Below are 25,863 nucleotides of genomic sequence, written 5' to 3'. Positions count from 1 at the left end.
TGGTTAATGTAGGTGAAGGCTTCACGCTAAACTGCAGGTGAAGTCCCAGGACTCCGAGCTAAAGCTGTGCCGGCCCCTCTCCAGGGTGGGTCAGTGACTGCTGGGGATGCACTTGCAGGTGTCCTTCCCTGCCGCCCACGGACATGGCAGATTCTTGCTGCTGGCCACAACCTACCCCCCTCCACGAAGTGTATGAATCATGTACGTGAACGAGGCAGGATGTGCTTCGGAAAGACAGAAGCTTGAAAGTCTCTGTGTGGTAGGGGGGCAGAAATCTGATGGCCCCACAATGAAGAACTCACTACTCCTCATCAAAATAGTTGAAGGACAGATGATCACTTATGAGTGCCAGTTCCCAGGTTCATTAAGGTTTTAGCCTGAAGGAAATCTTGGGCGGGCTCTGTGAGTCTCTGTCCGTGGGACACAGGGCTGCAGCGGGACCCTGGGCTCGAGGGAACTGAAGTCCCGGAGAGCAGCTGCCTCCACAGAAATGGATTGGACTTGCTCTGCACGCAGAAGGAAACTTTGGAGGCATGTGTCAAAAATGGAAGCAATCAAAATAGCTGCAGTGTGAACTGAACTGAAATCCCACAGATGTGAAAGGGATTTGCTTTTTAAGTAGCTTAAAATATAAAATATTGGGACTAAAGCATTGAGAAGCAGGTTCAATTATAAACCATGACAACAAATGACATCCACAAGAAACAGATCAGGATGGAAACATTTCACCAGCAGGCTAATTATATCCATATTTGAATAAGGAAGTGTGCATTACATTTCAGAGGCATAATGATCAGCTATTGATGCGTAAAGCAAATATGCGAATTCTCTAACAACAGAAGCAATTAGAAAATTCCTAAATCAGAAATTTGTTTATACACTTATTGCTAGCTTTCCCCCAGCTTCCTACTCCCAGTCCCTGCTGAATTCTAAGCTCCTGAGCACTGTCGCATATTAGCGGGAGATGGGATATGCTAACGGAGAGAAGGAATAAATGAGTCTGTGCGTTTCTGAACAGACTTTCAAACTTCAGGTTTATTTATCTGTTGGCCCTCTGCTTGAAGACGTATAAAAAAGCATGTTAGTGAGTATAGTTAATTATATATCTACACACTTTGGATACTCATAATCAGGAGCCAGAATAAGTAAAATGACTTTGCAGGATATTAAATTTAGCCAGGAGGGCTCTCCAACACGAATTCTCCAACTTTACCAACATTCTAGACCATAATGTGCGTCTTAAAAATGGCTATAATGTGGTGACCAGATGCAAGAAGAAAATGAATAAAAACAAGGACTGTAGGGGCGCCTGGGTGGCTCAGTCATTAAGTGTCTGCCTTCGGCTCAGGTCATGGTCCCAGGGCCCTGGGATCAAGCCCTGCATCGGGCTCCCTGCTCAGCAGGAAGCCTGCTCCTCCCTCTCCCACTCCCCCTGCTTGTATTCCCTCTCTCTCTCTGTAAAAATATAAATAAAATCTTAAAACAAAACAAAAAACAAGGACTGTATTTCAGGGTCCAGACAGACAGGATGACAGGAGGGAAAGAGATAAGAAAACAATCCTTCCTAAGGAAACAAAACCAACAGACTTACAGTATTCAGAAGATTTTAAATCTAGAAAATAGAAGATATTATTTTAGCAAGGCTAGGACTCATTCCCATCTTGCGGAACCTTCCCTCCCAATCCCACGCTCAACCTCAACTGGCAATGTTCTGCTCAACTTTTCCAAACAACTTTATTCCCTGTTTTGGCAGTTGTCCTTTTGTCCTTCCAAATTCCTGTTGCCTTCTGGGGTGACCTCCTGGGTTCTGGAATTTTTAAGGACAGGCCCTAAAGAATACTTGTCAAAATAGCATAGGAGGACATTTTAGCAGTAATTAAGATCTATTTTATTGAAGTGCCGCTTATTCCTCGTATATGATGCTGCCACGACAATATTTTGTGGCAAGATTAGGATTATAATGAAGAGAAAGGCAGAGAGAACAGGAATGGTGAATTTACTCTTAAGCTGTTCAGTTCTGGGTAGCCATAATAACAGAAACACTATGTGCCAGGCACTGTTCTACGTATGTTACACATATTAGATGATATACTTAAAAAAAAAAAACAATAAAAACTACTCTACAGTGTAAATATTATTAACCCCCTTTTAAAGAGGAGAAGAACATAACTCAAACCTAGGTGATCTGGTCTTGGAGTCTTGGGCCAAGCCTACACTATATAGTTGACCCTCAAACAACACAGGTTTGAACTGCATGGGTCCACTTATATGTGGATTTTTTCGATAAATGTAGTACTGTAAATGCATTTTCTCTTTCTTTTTTTTTTTTTTAAAGATTTTATTTATTTATTTATTTGACAGAGAGAGACAGCGAGAGCAGGAACACAAGCAAGGGGAATGGGAGAGGGAGAAGCAGGCTTCTTGCCGAGCAGGAAGCCTGATGTGGGACTCGATTCCAGGACCCTGGGATCATGACCTGAGCCGAAGGCAGACGCTTAACGACTGAGCCACCCAGGCGCCTGCATTTTCTCTTTCTTATGATTTTCTTAATTTTTCTTTTCTCTACTTTATTATAAGATTACAGTACATAATACATATAACATACAAAATATGTGTTAACTGTTTATGTTATCAGTAAGTTTTCTGGTCAACAGCAGGCAGTTTGTAGTTAAGTTTCGGGAAGTCCAAATTTATTTGTGGATTTTCAACTGTGCAAGGGGTTGGCACCCTAACCCCCACCTTGTTCAATGGTCAACTGCACTATCTTTCCATGCTAAGAACTAAGAAAACCCTGTGCTTCTTGGACTTCACATTTTAAAAAAATCAGCTTGAGATATAATTTATATACAATAAAATTCACCAATTTTAAGTGTGCAAATGATCATTTTTGACAAATGTATACAGTTAGGTAACCACTACCGCAAAATAAATAGATTCCATTTCTATTACTCCAAACCCTTGTGGCCTTGGGGCATTGTATTAAATGTTTGAGTGCTACATATCTGCTTCTTGAAATTCTACCTGGGAGTGAGCAAAATAGTGTCTGGACAAAAATGTGCTTTTTTCTTATTCTCATAGGTGGGGATGGGGCAAAACTTATGCTGAATGAAGGTTCCTTGACACTTTTACTTCACCACTGTGAGATTTAGTGAACTCACTCATGTATTGGAGAAACAAATCTCTGTGGTTATTACTGTTCACTGATTTAAATTTCCAACTTATATAAAAAGCATGACATGGGTGTTCCCACTTGTATTAGTGCTCAGATATGCTGTGACTTTGAAGTTAAGTAGATCTGGCTCTGAATATTGCCACTAATGGTAGAAACCTGAAAAGAACTTCTTAGTTTCTAGGTTCTTACCTCTATAAAGTGGGAATAAAAGTTACTTCCTTTAAAGTGCTCAATGTAATGCTTGGCACATATTAGACCCTCAAAAAATTACAGCTCCAACAGTATATAATATGTATATTATAACATACTGCACAATAGGTAAAACAAATGAGCCAGTCTACATTTAGAAACAAAGAAAAATCTAGACAATGTAATGTTGGGAGAAAACTCAAGCTGCAGAAAAATGCCTATAACATGATACCATGTAAATGTGAAACACAATATTGCATGTTTTATATATATCTTTATATATTTTATAAAAATGCACACACATACACATACATAGTGAGAGTATAAAAATATGGATGAAAAGGACAACTTCAAAAGAGTGGTTCACCGCTGGGAGAGAAGTAATTAGATGTCAATAAGGGAGTAAAAGAGAGGGCCTTAATTCTTTCAGGCTTTATTTCTTAATAAGAAAAACAGGTATGAGGTAAATATGGCTTCTAACATTCATTGTGTCCTAGAAAGTAGATACAACATTTGTTACATCATTGGTGTTACTTATAGTTTCCTTTGTACTGTTTGTTCAAAACATTTCCTAATAAAAAAAAAATTATTTTTTAAATGAGGGAAGAGAGAAAAACCCTCCATAACGTGGGTAGGCCTCATCCAATCAGCTGAAGGCCTTAAAAGAACAAAGACTAACCTTCCCTGAGCAAGAAGGGATTCTGCCAGTGTTCAGCCTTTGGACTTGAGCTGCCAGTCTTCCCTGAGTCTCCAGCCTGCTAGTCTGCCCAGCAGATTTGGGGCTCAACAAGCCTCCAGTCGTGTGAGCCAGCTCCTTAAGATGTTGGCCATGGAAGGATCTTCAGGAAGAACTGCAAAGGCCCTAGGAAAGGGGCGAGTGTGGTGTGTCAGGGACAGAAGGGCAACGTGTGGGGGAAAGGAGTGATCAAGGCAGGGTTCTGTGAGGAACGTGGTTTGAGATGGATCTGGAGCAATAATCGGATCAAGCTGGACCAAAAAGTCCAGTGAAAGTTGAGACCCCATGGCCTCTGTGAGAAAAGCTTGCTGAGAGAGGAGCAGAAGTGGGGAGACTGTTTTTCTAGATGTGCTTGAGATCATCAAAAGATGCTCACAAAGTAGAGTTCAGTACTGCATTTCTGGATCTCTCTTGCGCTTGGGATTTTCCAAGCTCTTACATCTAGGAGATCAGAGGCAATACCCTACTTTACTGCCCATTGAACTGGCACCCATGGCCAGATATTTGCCTCATCATGACCCCAAGTGGGAAAGGAAACCTGAGACAAAGATGTGGGGTCTCTGCTCTTCTTTGCCATCGCACTGAGTGTTAGTGCTTCCTGGGGTCTTGTCCTCGGTCTTCTCTTAACCATCTTCTCAGGGCACTCCTGGAAAATGTCATCCTCTCCCATGCTTTTCATTGTGTGCTAATGACTCTAATCCATTATCTCTAGCACTGATCTGTTAATCCAATTACCAAATAGATTTTTTCACATGACTGCCCCAAAGACATTTCAAACTCATCATAACCAAAATAAATTCATTGTCGCCCTTCTTTTTTAATCCCAGTAATCTCTGGATCCTCCCGTATTCTTTCTCCCAACTGATAGCATGCCACCTTCCACCCGGCTCCACAAGCCAGAGATCCAGTGGTCTTCATTTCCCTTGTCCTCTCCTACCCACTTCCATCCTGTCTAAAGCTAATGAAAACGGTGAAAGTGTGAACTTCCGTGGGGAAAAATTAGCTGACCAAAACAGTAATATAAGAAAGGCAACTTATGGAGTGTATAACAGAAGGACGATGGCAAACCAGTACAGAAGAGCTACCATCCCATTATTTCAAACAGGGCTCGTGATCAATAAATAATTATAGGGGCGCCTGAGTGGCTCAGTCATTAAACGTCTGCCTTCAGCTCAGGTCATGATCCCAGGGTCCTGGGATCGAGCCCCGCATCGGGCTCCCTGCTCAGCGGGAAGCCTGCTTCTCCCTCTCCCACTCCCTCTGCTTGCGTTCCCTCTCTCGCTGTGTCTCTATCTGTCAAATAAATAAATAAAATCTTAAAAAAAAATAAACAATTATATTTCAAAAATATAAGATATGATCCTTCTTCTCTTTATCATAGAAACATGTGAAACTCTGTCTTCTTAAAACAGAAGAAAATGACTTACATTGAGTATATGGCTGTGTATTATTTCATTATATTGTATCATTTATTTTGCTTATAACTATGATAAATATTTATATAAGTGAAAATAAATGAATAACAATAGCAACTAATAAATTATTATATGTAAAACTCAAGAGCTTCTTTTTTTAACCAAGGTTCCAACCGGATTTTTAGTCCAACTTTATCTTCCTAGCTTTTAGCAACTGTTTCAAATGGAATTGCCTGTTAAAGTACCAGGATTTTTAAACATTAATCAACACTTTCAATTTCTTATTTCCTGTTATTAAAATGAACTACCACCCTTGTAATCAGGGATGATAAGATCTTCTGCCCAATGACACAGAAACTATAAAGTACTGATTTTGTCAGTGCTTATCTTAAAAAGGAAAAAAAAAGGCAACATGAAACATTCACCTGTTGACACTGATGTCACGCTTTCTTCCAATGTCTTCTGAACAGAATGGAAAGGAAGTAGGCTTATGACCTAGTCCTAAGAGGACAGAGGAGCTCCTCAGGGAATGGATAATTACTAAAGCCTGAATCACCAAAGACACGTATTTTCAAGGAAAGCTAGACAGTTCTATAATGATCTGACTGTGAAAGCAGCCCTTTAGCAGGGGGCCTACTACAAATACTTTTTTTCTTTTTAGAAGTTTGCCATGTTAGTTGTTTGGGACCGTACTTTCGTGGAAATATTTGTGTGTGACATGATACTAATTAAGAGAGAAGCCTTCTGGGTGCCTGGGTGGCTCAGTTGGTTAAGCATCTGCCTTCGGCTCCAGTCATGATCCCAGGGTCCTGGGATTGAGCCCCGCATCAAGCCTTGAATTGGGCTCCCTGCTCAGCAGGGAGTCTGCTTCTTCCTCTGCCTTCCCCCATGCTCGCTCGCTCTCTTATATAAATAAAATCTCTTAAAAAATAAAAAAAAATAAAAGAGAGAAGGCTTCAACATGATTCAAAACAAGATACCCTTTAGGACAAGTGTGCTCTGTGAAAGAATCTTATTTTTGTTTCAAAGTACTTTTGTTATACATAGAACCAATTAATCCAATTCAACCACAGACCCTAAGGAAGCCAATTGAGGCAAGAAACCACTTCTTTTCCTGAAGTCCAAGAGACTGAGAGGACAGTGAAATGTGTGCTGGCTAGACAGAGGGCTTGAATTAATCAAGTTTCTAGTGTCAAATTAAGAAATGGTTTATTAGGTAATATCTGCTCAGGTTCTAACAAACTCACCTGACAGCTTCAACTGCTTAATGGAACCACAGATAAAAGTAACAGAATTTTCAGGTTAAAGATCATAAAATTCAACTCCTTCACTTAATAGGTGAGGAAAATGAGGCTCATACAACTTGTTACAGAGAAAGACGATTTGCTCACTCAACTGCTAATGGAGAGCTGACCCTTTGACGGCTAAACCAGTGCCCTGCCCACCACACCCAAGGGCGTATCTGACTCTCCCAGCTGTGAACGGTGGATGGAAGGCATTGCCATTTGCAGGAGATCACAATCAAGTGCCCTAGTGTAGGTGAACAGGAGGCACCGCTTTCCCCACCCACCCAGTGGTGTTTTATTTGTGGTGATAAATTACCCCACAGTACATGCTGAGACCACAACTGCTCACTGTTTTCTAAATCCGTCATGAGCTTGCAACTCACTGAGAAACCTTTGAAAAACTGCTTTGTGAAAATAATTTCAAAGACTCTTCTTGGGCAGCACAAATAAAAGGAAGCCTTTATTCTTTCTGCCCTCCTGGTGGATTAACAGACGAACACAGCTTCATCTGTCATCAGATGAGGTTCCGTCGAGGGCACCTGTGTACTCACCATGGAACCAGGGAGCTATGGTGTCTGAGGTTCTCTGGTAGCCCGCTCGCAGTGGTAGCTGCTCCTCTTTAAACCACCGAATGATGTCCTCCTGGGCAGAGTTGGATGCCATCCTGGTCATTCCCTGGTTTCTGTGATTTAGAAAACAGTTCAATTTAGGTTTAACTAATTTGAAAACAATGCCATCAAAAATCATATATATCCTGTATATAAAAATCATGTATAAAGGGAGATAGGATTATATATATTTGAAGACCTAATTACATGGGTTGAGCTAATGGGAAGTCAGACCCCTAATTACTGCCATTATACAACTAACTCCTCAAGGGCTAGTCAACAAAATAGGAAGAAACATAAATCTGTCACTTGTCTTTCCAGTCCTATAGGGCTAGTCATAGGGTATGAGCTACTGCTGTGTTAATCTATTAATAATAGATTTTAATTCATTTTTATATGAATAAAAGCTCCATTAACTTCCAATTAAAATTTGAGAAAATAAACATTAAAAAGTGAAATACACCCCCAGCACTATTTTCCTTGGGAGCATGTTCTTGCAAACAAAAGAAATGCAATAAAATAAATTTCCTTCCTAACATTTTCAGTATTAAACTTTCTCTTCCTTCTGTTTCCAACCTCCCTGACTTGCTTTCTTCTCTCCCACACTTTGAAGAGGTTTGGTTCTGCTAAAGACAGTCTCAGAAAAATAAAGTCAAAGAAAGAAGAGTGTTTGAAAATTGGTAAGAAAAAGATACAAGCGGTGGAATCATTTTGAAATATATTCAGTTGCAGAACTAAAGTTCTGGGATGTAAGTCAATTTCCATTACAAAAAATAACACTGCAATGTAATAAACATTTCCAAGTCTCATAGAACAGCCCACTAATTTTGAGCAGAATTCAGGGTAAAAACAATGACGAGTTTGGATGAACGACTGGGATGCCTGTCATGTAAATTAACTTATGGCTCTTTCTGCATTTTATGGTAACACATGGCCCCGCGAGTTACATGTGACATATGTCAGATGTACATATACGTGTGTACATATTCATATACATACATACATAGCATTTTGGAGAAGATAGCCTATAATATTTGACTTCTTTGGGAATCAGATCCTGCACACACATGAGATTCCATGAGTGCTCTTATTAGCTTTCAAATTAGGTTCTTTTTCTTTGGGAAATCTTTGGAGTTTAAAGAAAAACTCGAAGGACAGCCAATCTCTGTCTTTTCTTGGGCTGGCTCCTAGCTGACCTTGGTCACATACTGTTGTCCCACCCCAAAAACCATCCAGTCTGGATGCCTCACAAGAAGCATTTCATGCAAGTGTATTAAGTTGGAAAAACTGAGCTCAATTAGCACAGCTCGAAACAAGAATTGCCCTTATTAAAGGCCACCTTCACTGCTGTCAATCACATACACTGTGCACTAAAAATAGTGTGGGCCAGGGCATATTACAAGTCATAGTCACACCCTTGGAAGAGCCTGGAGAACAGGGGCAGGTACACAAACAGCCCTGCTGGGGATCTGGGGCCAATGCACACACCAGCTCGGGCACTGAAGAGGACCCTGGGCAGGAGCTCACACCGTTGTGACCTGGTCACAAAACTGCGAGGACACCTGATTACTGATTACCTGATTACTGATTACTCTGATTACTTTTCTTAGGTTTTTGTCTCTAAGAAAAAAACCATTCCCCAAACTGTCACTTCGTAGAACATGATCTTTTAGTTCTGGTCTCCACATCCCAAAATGGAACCTTTCAGTTGAGTAAGTAGAAATAATTATAGTAAAGGAAAAGGTCCACCTTCCTGTTTCCTCTGAGGTCATAATCCCCATTAGGAAAAGCCTTGAAGATCACTACTGACTCCAAGCAAAGAGAGATTTGTTTGCTTTTTATTTCTCCATACTTGTAACAGAGAAATATTTTTGGTTTTCATTTCAGAAGGCAAGGCTTTAGATAGTTGTTTCATTCAATCCCTATTTGATTCTTCTGGTATATTTTAAATAAGGTCTTTCTATATATTAGAATATGAAGAAATCATAATATCCAGGAGAAAATAATTTTAGAATCAGTTAACTAACATAAGGGAAAGGGGGTTTCTGCTATGATATCATTGTATTTTTCTTCAGGGATTCTACAAAACAAACTGTTCTACCTAATTTCCTATAGCCTAGGAGGCAAAGGCACCACCATGACCAAAAAAGTATTCATTCAAAGAAGGAACAGTTCCAAATTCTCAACATATGAACTTGGCTCTGTAACCCAGAATGAGGATTACCATCAAATCTTTAATCCTGAGCAATGAAAATATAACTCTATGATACCATGAAAGTCAGCAAGCCTTTAGGTTCCTACTTTGATATTGTTTCCTACTAAGAGCGATACTGAGCCCTGATGAAACCCCCATTGTTTCTGCTTCTCCCCTCACTGGCTCACCTACTGCCACTAGGTGGGGGTGGGGGTGCGCTGGTGGTGCAGGAAGGGACTGAACTCGATGTGCATCCTCTCTAAGTTATTGGGCATCTTAATTATAACAAACTATGGATATTTTATAGATAAGAAGAGGATGAATCCAGACGAGGTATCTGGGAAGACAGGCTTAGAGGTGAGGCTGAATTTAATTACACAGGCAGCCAGCTGGTCTTCCACTCCCCATGGCCCATAATGCAATTTGTCTTTAATCAGCCAGTTTCAACTGCTATGCTTAAAGCCATCTGTGTGGCTTCTTACCTAAGAGGCTTTCGAGGGTATCCCGCCAGGTTTAGGAAATGAGGCTTGGGTGGAAGGGGGGGTCTTTTTGGTTTCTGTGGAACACCTGGGGCGCTTTGTGGTCCCTCACCGCTTCTTCCTTTTTCAGCCGCTAGGGATAACCTCTTGTAGTCTTCCCGCGCTTGTTTAGCCAAAGAGCGTCTCTTCTCATCAGCTGCTTTGGATTTTCGCACTAGAAAAACAAGGAGGTTTGAGAAAGGCCCTGGTCAGCCCACAGAGATGGTGAGAAGAATCAGCTGGTGAAGAGAGCAGTCTCTCAGGAGATCTGTCATCGGCTGATAATAACGAACAATCACTATCAACACCTCGGACTCACATAATTCGGGCCTGCACATTCACAATTGCCCAGCATTCCCTGCAGAATTCTTGTATTTCTAAGAGGGTTTTAGGACTTCCTAAGGGGGAGAAGGAGGAGGAGGAGGAAGGGAGGAGACAGAAATGGAGAACCACATGTTTGAGAATTCCCTGCACTTGGGTAAGACTAAGTGATGAGACACAGCCTGAGTGCGAATTCCAACTGGCTGGGAGCCTTTGAATAGGAAGAGGTGTATCACATCCCTCAGCTCAGCTCAGGACATCACTAGCAAAGATCAGGCTGTCAGGAACTGCTCGGCGCAGTGGCTCGTGGCTGTGCACAGGGTGAGAGATCAGAGAGGCTCACCACAGGTCACACTCAGAGCCCCCAAAGAGCTGAACCAAATGTGAATTGGCCTACCAGACCAAAAAAATAAAATGATTCTCACCACAATCAAAGAATGTGCTGGTACACATAAAAAGCACCCCAAGGCCACCTTTTAATGTTGCTTTGTAAAATAGAGGGTTTATTGTTTTGTTTTGTTTCTGTTTTAGCAACACAGTAGTAAAGAGCTCTAATGCAGGATGCTAAGACTAATTTTCATTGAGTGTGTTTGCACTTCATGTGCTTTTGGTCAAGCCCTGTTATGCTGGACTTCAAAGAGATGCCAAAAATATTCCATTACACTAGAATTTCACTGCATGGAAATGACTGGATCTTGCAAATATATTCATTTCACAAAACTGTCATGTTAATGGTGTTCATTGTAATGGAAATGAAGACAGGATTCTCCACATCCTGCAAACATTGTCACTCCCATTCTCCTGTTCTCGCTCTCAAGTGGCCTCAAGGGATGACCTGGCTGGTAAACCTCTGAGTCAGCTGGAAACCCTCATCATGTCTCAGAGCTGCATTTTTCCCTAGCATCCCTGAGCATGCTCTGCTCTGCCTTAGCCTGCACTGACCTCTTCCTGAGGGGTTTTATCTCTGGCAGTGCTAACTCAAAAAGGAGTCAGGGTTAGGTCACAGGTATGGGAGGGACGCTGATATATCCAACCTTTTATTCCTGGGTTCTTCTATTACAAAGTTAAGGTGAGTTCACTGTTGAAAATTTAGAAAAGTACAGAATAACAAGAAGAATTCAAATAAATCTCAAATCCCATCCCTCCAAAAAAAGTTGTTAACATGCTAATAACCTTCCAGTTCTTTTACTATCCTAAAAGAGGGATATTTTTCATACTTTTTATTATATTTTTTTCTTCTTCAAGCGAAAAAAAGATACAAACATATCCCAAGGTCATTAAACCCTCTTCCAAAACATGTTTTTTCAGAGCTATATACCATTCCATCAAATAGCTATATCACAACTGTGATGGTACAAAGATGAATGGAGAACCTTTCTACTATTCAAGAAGTGACTCGTAAGCCTTTGTGTAACAACTTAGCAATAATTCTCTCAACAACTATTTTAAGTGCTTCTTAGATGGATTATTTGTTAAGAGAAGGAATTGGCCTGGAGGGTCTAAGGTGTTATGGAGGCCTCTGGGTACTCACGAGATGCCTGCCACTCTGAATCTTCTTTCCAGCTTTTATAAATCTGCTTGGTTTTCTCCTCATCTATTTGTTTTAGTTCTTCATCTTGTGTTTTCTTCACGGATTCTTTCTTCTGTTTAAAAAAAAAAAACAAGAACAAAAACAGAAACAAACACTAGTGAGTACCTCTGGCAGTATTCTGAGAGGAGGAAGAAGAAGAGGGGAGAGGAGGAGGTGGGGAGTCAGGGACACTGAGGGGCTGGTTTCTATGTAACTCCCTCTGGCCCCCTGGCTAGGCAATTTGGGGTTGGTGATACCTGAGGCTGACTTTATCAGGACCTAGCTGTGCGACCACATGGCCCATTACCAAACCTCTCTTAGGCTGTCTTTGCCTAAATAGAATTAGAAAATTGAAAATATTTCATAGGGTTATCGTGAGGGTTAAATAATATTTAAAAAGTGTCTCGCATAGTCTGTAACACATAGTAAGACTCAATAAATATTCATTTTCCTCAAACACAGCACTTAGCTGTTTTAAACTGAATTCCCTCAAGCAGTGTGTAAACACCGCTTCATGGCAGCAGCATAAACACTGCAGCACCTGACAGGCTCCATGACGATAACGGTATGTTTCTAGAGCAGCCTCAGCCGTGTCTCCGTGTGCCCTCAAACCATTGCGTCTAAAACGTGGTGCCAGGGCCGCCTGGCGGCTCAGTCCGTCAAGGGTCTGCCTTCGGCTCAGGTCATGGTCTCAGGGCCCTGGGACCGAGCCCCACACTGGGCTCCCTGGCTCCCTTATCCCTCTCCCTTTGCCCCTCCCCCCACCGCTGCTCTCTCTCTCTCTCTCTCTCTCTCTCTCTCAAATAAATAAAATCTTAAAAAAAATTATTTAAAAATGTGGAACTTACACATGATTTTAGGTGACCCAAAAAGGAATATTTCTTGTTTAAAAAAACTTTTTTTTACAAAGCATCCTCTTCAAGAAATATAAGAAACACGAGTCTTCCTTAAAAAGGCAATTTGTTTTTAAAATTGTAAAATATACATAACATAAAAATTATCATTTTAACCTTTTTAAAAATTGTGGAAGAATACACATAACATAAAAACCATGTTAGCCATTTTGAAGCGAACAGCTCTGTGGCATTAAGTACACTTGAAGGGAATTAGTTTTTAACTAAAGAAAAACTAACACACCAAATCACTTAGGTCTAAAAAGTACTTTTTTGGGTATTGCCTTCTGAGTGCTTATTAGAAAGCTGAATTTAGCACTTGGTGAACTAAATAAAAGCCTTGGTCACCTAAATAATGAAGCAAGTTGAGGGGGTCAGAAAAGACTGACCATGCTTCACTCTGCATCTCAGAAATGACAGGTCTTTTTTTTTCTTTTGTGTTTTCCTACAGAAAGATAAAGACAGGGGTGCCTGGGTGGCTCAGATGGTTAAGCATCTGCCTTTGGCTCAGGTCGTTATCCCAGGGTTCTGGGATCGAGCCCCACATCAGGCTCCCTGCTCAGTGGGCTCCCTGCTCAGTGGGAAGCCTGCTTCTCCCTCTCCCTCTCCCTCTGTTGTTCCCCCTACTTGTGCTCTCTCGTTCCCTCTGTCAAATAAATAAATAAAATCTTAAAAAAAAAAAAAGAAAGATAAAGACATTCTTTCTGTTACATTATTTTACCCAACTGAAATATAAACATTGATGTTGTGAAACTTGTTTTCCATCATTGTGGGAAGTCATAAATCACAGTTAATGTAGGAGGTGATCATTCATACACTGTCTTTCATTTCAGGTGTAACTAAACTTTTGTGTATTTATAATTTTCATTTTTTTTCTTACTTTCTTTCCTGCCTAGAGCTAAGGCCCCTTGGTTTCCTAATATTATAAAAACCAAAAAACCAGCTTTTGGTGTTTTAAATGACTGTTAAAATTTGCTATCACCTTACTGAAGCCATTTATAAACCTGAAATACATAAAAAGGACTGCTAGCAATTTCTAAGCTTAAACAGAAAAAAACTTAAAAGTTGAGCTTTGTTCATCTTCCACATGCATATTTTTTTTTTTTAAGATTTTATTTATTTATTTGAGACAGAGAGAATGAGAGAGACAGAGAGCACATGAGAGGGGGGAGGGTCAGAGGGAGAAGCAGGCTCCCTGCTGAGCAGGGAGCCCGATGCGGGACTCGATCCAGGGACTCCAGGATCATGACCTGAGCCGAAGGCAGTCACTTAACCAACTGAGCCACCCAGGCGCCCCCACATGCATATTTTAAAATGATTTAAAATGGTTGGAAAAGAGCCATAACATTAAACCATGATAGCATGGATAGTGCTGCTTAGGAAAAGCAAGACGTTTACAAAGTGAATCTACTTCAGGAGAAATATTCAGTCACTAATAATGCAGGTGGTACGTGGTTGATGACAATCAAATGTTGGGGAGTGCTATAGCTAGTAAATCATACTCCTTTTTAACCAGCAGTGTTATTATGTATGGGGCACAGAGGGAAAGGAGACACATTAATGAGTTTCACAGAGTAATGGATGAGATGAGCCCTGATCACTCTATTTATTCAGAGCAGCTAGAAACCTTATGGACTTGTCCTGACTTTCTCTAAGAATTCCTCCAGAAAATTTACTTTTAGCAAAATCTTTACAGGTTGGTCTTTACTTCCTCTACTTAGGAAACCAAACCATTATTTCGTGTTTAGAAGTGTTCGCAAGAAGCATATAGGTCCAGGATGGGGATGGTGAGCGCAAGCGTGTGAAAGTCAGGTAGAGGCTGAGGGGTGAAGGGGCAGCAGGGCTGAGGCTGGACACTGGTCCAAACACCCACAGGCTGAGGTTTAGACATGGGGATGGGCAGTTTGATGTCAAAACATCTCCCACAGAAAGACTCTCATCCCAGCCTGCTAATGGAAATACTTCCCACCGGTTTCCTCATTAGACCCTCTCCATTGCCTCCAAAGTCAGAAAGCTCTGTTTTATTATTTTTGTTCTATAGAGAAGCTGGCTAAGTGATCTATCTTCTTGTTCATTCTGTTGAGTTCCCATATAATTTCTTAAGTTAGAGAAGGAATGCATTCGCCCATGGCTCTGGGTGTTCTCATGCGAGGGTGTGAAGACTATGAAAATCTGACTGCCTCACATCTAAAAATGCTTGAGAACCATTGAGTCTATCCCCCTTATTTTGGAGACAAGATTGCTCAGGCTCTCTCTTTTCCATCTAGACTCACTCTCTAAATGATCTCATCTTTCATCATGGCTTGACATAACACCAAGATACCAGATTCCTTATAAAAGTATACATGATTTCTCAGCCCTAATCTCCCTTCTCATTCACTGACCTCTCTGCCGTTCCTTGACCATGTCAAGCGAGCTCTTGGCTTCGTGCCTTCATACTTGGTATTGCCTCTGCCTGGGGCATAATTTCCCCACCATCCACATGGCTCCCTCCCTCATTACTTCAGGTCTCTGCTTCGGTAGTGCCTTCTCAGGGTAGCCTTCTCTGACCACATCTATAAAAAGCCAATCCCCACCCTCCCAGCATTCCTCAGCTCCCTTATCCTGCATTATTTCTCTCCACAGAACTTATGACCATCTGACCTCATAGATGTGCTTGTTGTCTGTCTCCCTCGTCCAGAATATAAGCTTCCTGACGGCAAGGATTCTATCTGTTTTGTTCATGATGCTTCCAATGCCTGTAAAAGGGCCTAGCACATAGGAGAAACTCAACAGATGTTGGTTGAATAAATACACAGATCCTTTGTTTTTCTATCATTTAAAATGAAACAATGTAATCCAGGCAGTGTTACTGAAATTCTCCTTTAGATGCTCTATTGTTTCTGTTTTAGAAAGGTACATGTTATATCAGCAGGATGCACACTGGGACTACACTGCAGAAATTCATCATGGTTTCTCCAAGTCTCCATGTGAGCTGTCCCAGTTCACGCATGTCCCTGCAGATTGCACTGTCCACTGGAACATGGGCCTCTGCCCCATCTCAGGCCTGTGGTCACTCAGAACCTTCTCTTTACAGCTCCGTATCTTGCACTACTTTTTCAAACTTTCTGCAGGTCTAATCCTACTATGGTTTCCAGCTGCCCATCTATGCTCCATTTATTGTGAGGAATGTACGATGTGATACAATCCAGCACGATGGAGGAAGCTGGCTCTCTGCCTGTCAGGGAATCACACCCGGATGGATGTGTGAGATCTGAGTGCCTGAAGGTGCTCCTAGCACAGTGGGCATGGATGGCACAAGAGGCTGCTCATCGAACAGGGTCAAGCTCACAGAAACAAGGAACACATAAGGAACTTAATCTGCATTCACGATTTCTGCCAAGGTAAATGCTTCATTTATTGCTCTCTGAAATCAGTCTTCCCTCAGTGTTCGCTGCAGCCCACGATGTTGTCTCTGTGTTAGATCTTCCATGAGGAGTTTAGCAGATATGTCTTGGCATCTGTTCTTTCCATGATACTCAAGACGTTTCCAACTCCAGATAAACAGGTATGAATAGCTATGTTCACAAGCTTTTAAAGACAAATTTCACATTCTGCTGCTTTCATTTCTGCATGAGACTAATACACCAATTTGTGAAACATTAGTGGAAATGGCTATGCATTTAGCCCCCTGAAGACAGAATGTAAGTCTTTACCTGGTGAAATCCATATGCCTTCATACGATTGATAGAATCTGCCAACATTTGTTGAATATTTCTTGAGGAACTGGAGAGTGACTAAAAATTAAATGAAACATGTTTTTATACCATTTAGAGCTACAATGCAATTTTAGTAGATAACCTGTTCGTGCTCCTCTCATTTCAATGTCCCCTAACGTGCCCCTGCCCCGCTGGTGGATGCACCCAAGTTTCCCACCGGCACCTGAGTTCCTGAGCCAATAATGACTGAGGCAGCAGGTATGCAAAGCCTCAGCGCCTTCCCACTCAGTAGGGCTTAGAAATGAATTATTGCTCAAGATCCTGGAGCTGGTGGTTTGCTCATGACAAGTGGGTTTCTGTATTTTATTCCCAGCTGGCCCTAGGTTCCCTGAATGACTTCTAGACATCACCATTATTCCTTAATTTAAATTCTCTTCTTCTCTTCATCCCTGCTCTACCTCATCCCCTGTTTTAGCTCAGACCAGAGAAACTCAGTCTCTGCCATTTAACTGCATATGCCTTGCTCCCTATCTAGGTAGGACCAGAGGCAAGACTGGAATATCAGTTCGTTGTGTAGGAGCCCTGCCCACTTTCCCTGCCTGATCGCACTCCCTCCCCTCCTCTCCCACCACTATTACCCAGACCACTGTCTGGGTTTCTGCTGCTCCAGACAGATTTCCCAGGAGGCAACTCCTGCCAGTGGGGTTCCCAGATCCATTGCCTGGATTCCCTGGTGTCACTCTTGCCTGCCACATGCCAACTGCTCAGGCATTGTGACTGATCTGGCATATCACACTGAGGGCCTCTTTAGACCAGGTCAGTTACCTGGTCCCTGTCACCCTGTCCCTGGCCCGAGCGCAGAGTCTGGGCCAAGTCCCAGCATGAAAAGCCACATGCCCCATACAGCTTAATAGAGCCACCTGCAGCCCAGGATTTATGTGCCTTGTGCCTGAGGATTCACTCCTAAATTTTGGTATCGATCAGAAATTGTCAGTAAATTTTCAGAAAAATGTTGGTACCAAGATTCAGTGTGGGGCACAGAGGATACTTTAGGGTCATTACTATGCCATGTGATAAAACAGTGTGGCTACCTCAATTTTACCCCCTTTTTCACAGTAGCTACACTATATTTCCCAGCTGCCCTAGCAGCTAGGTGTGCCCGTGGGAATATGTTATCTCCACTATAATGCAGGTGATAACTGGTATTTGCCACTTCTCTTCTAGCCCTTAAAACCTCCTTAACACATGCCTCTAGACCACTTCCCCTTTCCTTTGGGCTGAAATGGTGATCACAATTATGCCACTGCTAAAGACAGGAGAGCCATCAAAAGCCCGGTCCCTAACTGACCGTATGGACCTGGGCCCTCCTGAACCAGAACCCATCCTGGATGTTATAAGACAGAAAAATGAACTTCTGTTGTGTTTTGACCATTGCGGTTTTGGTCTATTTGTTACAAAAGTTTCGTCTATCTTAGTTGATAAAACTGGCCATGGCAATCGCTGGTGGTACCCTTCAAGCCCTCTGTTGGGCATTTTGACTATTATGGGGAGTGCTATTAGTCATGGAAGGTCCATTATGACCAGGCACTGTGCTAGTGACTTAATAAGTATTATTTTTCTTTCTCACAACATCTCTGATGGATGGGCAACACAATGCCCAATTATGAGAGGAAGAGGCTGAATGGCAGAGGAGTTGTGTATCTGGCTGGCATCACACAGCTGATTTGTTCCAGAGTTTATACTTTTTCCACTATGTCAACATTGTAACGATAGGAAATGAGTTGTAGGTCAAAAGTTTCTTTATGCTTATTACTTGGCAAAAAAAATGAATCCTACAGGTTTCACAAATACTACCTACCATATTCTGTCTTATTTTTTAATATTATAAAAGGATACATAACTGCTTTGCATCCAAAATAGTACAGTCAGCAGTTCTTATTTATGAACAGGTTAAAATTGTTCCAACAGGTTTTGTGTATGTCTGCTCAAAAGCCCAGTGTAATTTTGAAGGGTTTGGACTTGCAGCCTCTGAATAAATGTCCACCATAAGGAATGTGAGCTTTAAAAACAGGCTCACTCTCCCTTTCTTCAATGATATAAGATCTGTGGGGCATCATTTTGCAAAAAGGATCAGTTTCTTCTATGTTGAAAATTAGGAGGCAGACTCTGGAAAACTGTATGGAGGTTCCTCAAAAAGTTGAAAATAGAGCTACCATATGATCCAGCAATTGCACTACTGGGTATTTACCACAAAGATACAAAAGTAGGGATCCGAAGGGGTACGTGCACCCCGATGTTTATAGCAGCAATGTCCACAATAGCCAAACTGTGGAAAGAGCCAAGATGTCCATCGACAGATGAATGGATAAAGAAGATGTGGTATATATATATACAATGGAATATTATGCAGCCATCAAAAGGAATGAGATCTTGCCATTTGCAACGACGTGGATGGAACTGAAGGGTATTATGTTGAGTGAAATAAGTCAAACAGAGAAAGACATGTATCATATGATCTCACTGATATGAGGAATTCTTAATTTCAGGAAACAAACTGGGTGTTGTTGGAGTGAGGGGTGGGGTGGGAGGGATGGGGTGACTGGGTGATAGACACTGGGGAGGGTATGTGCTCTGGTAAGCGCTGTGAATTGTGCAAGACTGTTGAATCTCAGATCTGTACCTCTGAAACAAATAATGCAATATATGTTAAGAAAAAAAAAAAGAAGAAGAAGAAGGTAGCGGGAGGGGAAGAATGAAGCGGGGGAAATCGGAGGGGTAGACGAACCATGAGAGATGATGGACTCTGAAAAACAAACTGAGGGTTCTAGATGGGAGGGGAGTGAGAGGATGGGTTAGCCTGGTGGTGGGTATTGAGGAGGGCACATTCTGCATGGAGCACTGGGTGTTATGCACAAACAATGAATCATGGAACACTTCATCTAAAACTAATGATGTAATGTATGGGGATTAACATAAGAATAAAAAAAAACATAAATAAAAAATTAGGAGGCAGGTAACCACCCTCTCTTGCCTCCTCAAGCACCGTAGATAAGGTTCCAGCTACAGTAGCTATACAACCACCTCTCCACTGGTTTGTCACAGGACCTGGACCCATGCAGCTGGCAGAGCTTTGGACCAAGGATTTGTCAGTGGTACATCCACCACTCAGCCTTTAAGCTCTCGAACAAACTCTCAGTTGTTTCCCGAATTAGCATCAGGCTAACAGGTATCTGACATGTCTCTTCTAACATATATTTTATTTTGTCAAACATTGTTCCCCCTATCACTTGCCAATTACTGTCATGGGTATAATACTTTAAGCATACTGTATGAGTTATTCTTTGTCCCTTAGAATTATTTGTTCAACTGAATGATTCATCTTATATACACATACAACATTGTTTCCTCAACACTTGCTTTTTTTTTTATTAATTTTTTTTCCATCATTTATCTATCACCAAGGGCAGACTACCCCAAGATGGACCACTTTGGCATGCAGATTATTTTTGAGCTAAAAGCAATCAAAACACAGCATATTCAGGAAAAGCTCTTTACCTCCCCACCTCAACTGCCTAAAAGAATTTAGATAAAGGACCTGCTCCAGGAAGAGAACTATCGCTGTAGATAACTACATTATACTATGAACTAGGTATGGCAGAGAAAGAAGAACAAGCAAAGCCTGTTTGATCAAAGTCCTCTAGGTCCCATTCTTTTTGAGTGGCCCAGCAAACATTTGTTCACCAAACACTTACTCCTTTTCATCTTCCTGTGAATTGCATTCCTCCCCTTTAAGTCCCAGACCCTTAGCCTCTTTCTCCTTAGTTCAGGATGATATATATATACCTCATTTTGCTCGACTGTCTTTGGAATTTCCATGTCTGTGTGGGTTTCCCATACATATGAAATTAAATTTGATTTTCTCCTGTTAATCTGTCTCATGTCAATTTGATTCTTACTCTGGCTGGAAGGACCTTGATGGGCAGAGGAAATTCTTCCTCCCTGACACCAGCATTTCAACATTCTCACTGCTTTTGCACTTATCAGAAATGATGAGGTTATTCCTATTCTTAAGATAATTCAAAACTAAGCACAGGCACATGAACCAGACAATGAAATGGATGTGATGCTGGGGACTGATGGGACGAGTGTGACCATCAGCACCATCTGCTGGAGCCAGTCAGAGTTGCCTGTCTTTCTTTGTCAGAAGGTTTCGGTTCTGTCTTAAGTATACCAAAGCTCAAAGCTGGTTCTTGAGTAGAAGGGTCTGAGCATAAATAATTTTGATTAGTTTAACAACCACCCAGTTAACAACTACATGATACTTCTACTGAAGTACTTCTATATGTTTAAAATATATTGTAAACTCCAAAACTATTCACATATACTAAGAACCACATTTATGAAAATTCTAATTTTCAAGGTAAATCAAGATTTGCCATTATTCCAAAGTGCTAAAATAATGTGGAGAACTAATCAAGACTTGTGTAGAGCAGGTTCATTCGGATACACTTACACGTTCTATAAATCCATGGAATACAAGTTCAAGTTCAATGTAATAGACTAACAATAGTATATCCAAAAGAGATTTCCTTTATTGAAAAACAAAACCAGATTACAAAGACTCAAAAGTGATGACTAATGACACCAATACCAGCTGGAGACAATCTCAGGAATACTGTTGCCACTTTGAGCATTCTCAGAGTGAAGATAAAGAGGCTTCTTAGAAAGGGTACCACCCGTCTGAAGCTTCCATATGATGTTGTGCTCCAAGGAATATACTCTTTAGTTATTCCTATTTGTAACACAAGGAAGAGAGGAAAACTACCACCTACCTGCATAATTTTTGCTTTCAAAGCACTTTCAAGTCCAATATATCATTTGACCTTCATTACCAACCCCACAAGGGTGTCAAAGCAGGTACTGTCCCTTTACCAAAGAGCAAAGCTGACCTGTTAATAGGTAGGAAAGCAGAGACTGAAACCCATGTCCTTTCCATGTCTTCACCTTGCTCTTTCCATGGGGTGTCTCAGAGAGAACAGATGTTCGTCCTCATGCATACAAGTCTCTGCAGCCACCTCCCATTTGCTACATTAAAGATGTGTCTGCAGCTGCTGAAACTCTAGGGGCAGAGTTAAAGCAATCTTACCTGCTTCATATTTCCCTTATTTAAAAATAAAAACTGCCATCAAATATTTATGCAAAAGGTCCACAAAATAAAGTGAAAACTTGAATGTCAGTGACATCAGAAGCTAGTGGACTTCCTGCAGATACCGAGTCAGAATGGTCCCCTCTAGTCAGCACAGGCCCAATTAGATCTGGGAGCCATGGAGCCCATCTGTATTGACCAAAGGGTGGTATGAATGTTTATATATATTTTAATTACCATTAAACTTAAAAGCATGGCAATTCAAATCTATATAAGCAACTGGATTATCAAAAGATGCTGTAGCATCAGTATTACATGGTTACAAATTACATTTTCCCCCAGAGACTACGTGTCCTATGAGGATTATTCTAGTTCTATTCACTTTTAAAATGTGATTTGAAAAATAGTTCGTTCTGACTTTTAATTTATATTCACTCTGTTTAAAAGTAGGATTATGCAATTTATTAATTCCAAATAAACCAGAAAGCTCCAAAAAACAGAAAATTTTTTAAGAGCTGAAATGTATTTTTTATTTGCCTGAAATTCATACACATATGCCGCACTGTATTTCAAAACCAATTATATGGTTTTATTGAGTGGGTTCTCATGCCCCACTGTGTGTTTAGCACAATCATAGATATTGTGACAGAAATAGAAGGAATACTTTTTTTATACTGCAAATGTTTGCAGGTAGCTTACAAAAACATATACAATAAAAATGACAAAGATAAAAATAGGTAAACTGCATGATCGGGGAAAACAGGATATGAAGAGGAGGGAATAATCAGAAGAAATAAAAGACACTGTCCTTGCCCTCAAGGAGATTACAGTCTGGGGAGAAAACTCAACCTGAAAATTGTATGAAATATGAGAAGACAGTGCATCATTATAATAACTCTGAGGTAAGATTATAAATACATATTGAGCTCAGAGGAGAGGGAGGCCACGGAAGGCAGGAGTAAGGTTTAGATAAAAAGGTGATAGGACCTGGACAATGAAGAATGGAGAGATTTTTGAATAGGTTATCAGGGAAAGCAAAGGACATACAGGGGACCAGACCTTATGCAAAATGGCTCAGCAGCAACCATCAGGCAGGCATGTTTGTGGGGAGATGGAAAATCCATGACTAATACAGAAAACGTGTAGTCTGTAGTTCGCTCATGGCCAAATGCTGGCAAGTCATGAAAGGCAAGCAGAAGTATTGACCTTGATGCTGCTAGAGGTTTCCTAATACAGAAGTGATGTGGGAAAAAGATGTGACCAGCAAGTGTCTATAAGATTAGGATTATGGAGATAAGCAGGGGGGTCAGGGAGTCAGGGAGAACATGAGGAGATAGGGAGCTAGACCTTGAACAGGGAGGTCAGAGGGAATGAAGAGGAAAGTAAAGTCAGGAGAGACATTAAACAGAAAATTTTTAGCATTCATTTTTTATGGTAAAGATGAAAATGATGAATTAACAGGCTAAAACCAAGAGTTTACTTTTGAGAACAAACTACTACGTTAAGTATTTAGCCATCTTGTTCTTACACCTCTTAAATCCATGGTATTCCTCAATGGACTGCAGGTTAGAATAATAACCTCCATGAAGGCAAAAGACTGTATCTGCTTAATTTACTGGTCTCTGGGGCCTCAGCAAACAGAACAGTGACTGGCACTTAGTTAAGGTCTCAATAAGTATTTGGTGCATGAGTGAACTCACCATAAATTCCGAAACACTTTCTCAATCATTAAAAAATATTCAGTCTAGTTTTAATATTAATCAAGAGAGACAATTAAAATTCTCTGAAAATTGATGGCCTGTAACTCACCTAGTTTGCTAACCAGGTTACTAGAATAATCAGATCATCCTATTTCCAGCCATTTTAAATAAAACTTCCCAATGATGACTATAATATTAAGCATTTGAGCATACTGGGATTTAGCTTTTTCTTTCTAAAATAATAAGAGAGGCAGAATAAAGAAGCTGCCTTGATAAAGTTCCAAAGGAGAATAATATAGAGTGGAGATATCTTCCAAAGGCCAACTAGACTAACAAGATGGAAAACAGGACAATCAATTTTACTAGTGAAAATATGGTACATGGTCCCCATGGAATGATTTTTTTGAAACATGAATTAGGACAACGGATACCCTAGGGAGTCTTTTCCCTACTTTGCTAACATTGTTCCTAGTAAAATCTGTGCACAGGGACTATTGGATAGACTGACTTAAAAGTACAGCAGACTCTAATATGGTGTGTAGTTTTTAATCTTTAAATAACACATTGTCGGGGTTTATTTTGCACATATTAGAACATCGAACTATCATACTGGATGAACATCTGTCCACTTCCATTGCACCTTCCTCCTACAACCCTCAAAGCAATGTGCAAACAGCAGAACTGGGCAGGGATGTGCTCAGAAAATGCAATAATGCAGAACTGGTAAGGGCTGTTAGGGCAAAGCATTTCAGATACGAAAGAGTTCCAAAGGCCACCCTCACCATCTCACCAGGGACACACCTGATATATATTCCCTGAAAAACGAAAAGAAGACAAGCAAGGGAAATAAAGTAATTATTAAATATAAAGTATAAGGATAAAGTAATAAAGGATTGTTAAGAGAATAGAGTCTTAAAAGCACGATGGCTATGGGAAGTCTTGACACAACAGAATATAGGAACCTAACTATAAATAATAGAAAATAATATTTATATCATACATAATACCATACAAAACACTTCAATAAAAATTGCTTCATTTGGATTGTTCTCACATCCAATCCAGTGATGTGTAGCTCTAATAACTGCCATTGTTTAGGTAGGAAATAGAGCCCCAGACATATTAAATGAGTAAGTGGTCAGCAGGACCTCATGTCTCTAGACATGTCTCCAGGATTCATAATTTCTTCTTGGCACACTACTTCTAGTGAGTTGGATAAGCAAATTACTGTAAATATCATGCAAAATGAAGTTGTGGTACCAACTTCATAATGTGCAATTCTCAAGACTAGAAATGGTTTTCTCTTTTGTCATTTACTTTATATTAAGCATTTTATACAACATACTGCTTTTAAAAACACAGCAGCTTAAATGGTTTCTAAGGCCCTAGGATTTTGTAATTCTATCTTATATAAAATTTTATTCTACAGACTACCATGAAATTCTATTACAGTTACATGGAAACTACTTGGGTAATTGTGTAACTTTCCGATTATGGCTCTACTTTTGAATTAATAAAATGAACACAACAAATCCTTCATCTGTTTTTGCCTAGTATACCCAACACTTTCTCTCTCACAAAAACAATACTGAAATGCTTCCTGCAGGTATACCAGAAGGGAATATACATCAAGACAAACAGTTATTGGTTTGGGATTCTCCCTCTTTTTTCTTCACATCTGTTGAAAAGAAAGCTACAGGCCCGAAACGGTGTCATTTAGGTTGAGGCTCCAAGTCAGTAAACCAAGACTTAATACCTAACCTAACTGCAGTTTCAACCCCCCAGAAATGTGACCTTTCAGCAGCCAACCTGGGAATTTCCTGGCCAGCACTAGGAATTTTACTGATAGACCCCTTCCGTTCCCTTAGGAGGGCGACCTTGCCTAAAACAATGGATTCTTTGCTAACAATTTCCTTTTCTCCACTCCCTCTCTACTCTTCCTTTTCTGAGCCCTTTGGAGCGCCCCTCTACTTGCTAGACAGACATGCTGCCCAATTCATGAACCAATTAATAAGCCAGTTAGATCTTTAAAATCTGCTCAATTTAATTTTTGTTATTTAACACATCCAATTCGATCCTCAAAATTCTAGCCTGCATTTCAGGAATACATTTTCCCATTCTGTTTACATTGGGGTTCCTTATTATAAATGTGAACCCAACTCCCTTCAGGGCTTGACGATATAGCCGTGCTCAGATAAGAGCCAGGCAATGCCAATGTGGTTCCACCACGCCCAGGCTCAGGCCATCTACTCCAGGTGGGGTACAGACTTCTCCATCCTGCCTACTCACCAAGCTTTAGTACTTACCTCCAAGGAACCGTGATCTAAGACTACTTTACTAATACACTAATTTACACTCTTTACAAAAAGCACAAGCCACATATAACCCAAAACTTTGGTTGCTCTACAAGTAGCACT

General features: G+C 40.7%; 1 protein-coding gene across 2 annotated transcripts in view; it reads right to left on the bottom strand.

The window, feature by feature from the left end:
• SH2D4A (SH2 domain containing 4A) overlaps positions 1–25,863 on the bottom strand; it is a 65,225-nt gene that overhangs the window by 8,767 nt on the left and 30,595 nt on the right. For both annotated transcript variants that reach the window (XM_035003896.1, XM_035003895.1), the window contains 4 exons: positions 16,598–16,678; positions 11,971–12,082; positions 10,083–10,293; positions 7,350–7,480 (listed from right to left, as the gene is read on the bottom strand). In XM_035003896.1, the coding sequence (XP_034859787.1) occupies positions 7,350–7,480; positions 10,083–10,293; positions 11,971–12,082; positions 16,598–16,678 (535 nt within the window). The remainder of the gene's footprint in view (positions 1–7,349; positions 7,481–10,082; positions 10,294–11,970; positions 12,083–16,597; positions 16,679–25,863) is intronic.

This window comes from Mirounga leonina, unplaced genomic scaffold (genome assembly GCF_011800145.1).
Source record: "Mirounga leonina isolate KUSES-001 unplaced genomic scaffold, KU_Mleo_1.0 Mir_128, whole genome shotgun sequence".
Taxonomy (NCBI): Eukaryota; Metazoa; Chordata; class Mammalia; order Carnivora; family Phocidae; genus Mirounga; species Mirounga leonina.
The sequence above is the reverse complement of the archived record's forward strand: the minus strand, read 5'-3'. Positions and strand labels throughout refer to the sequence as shown.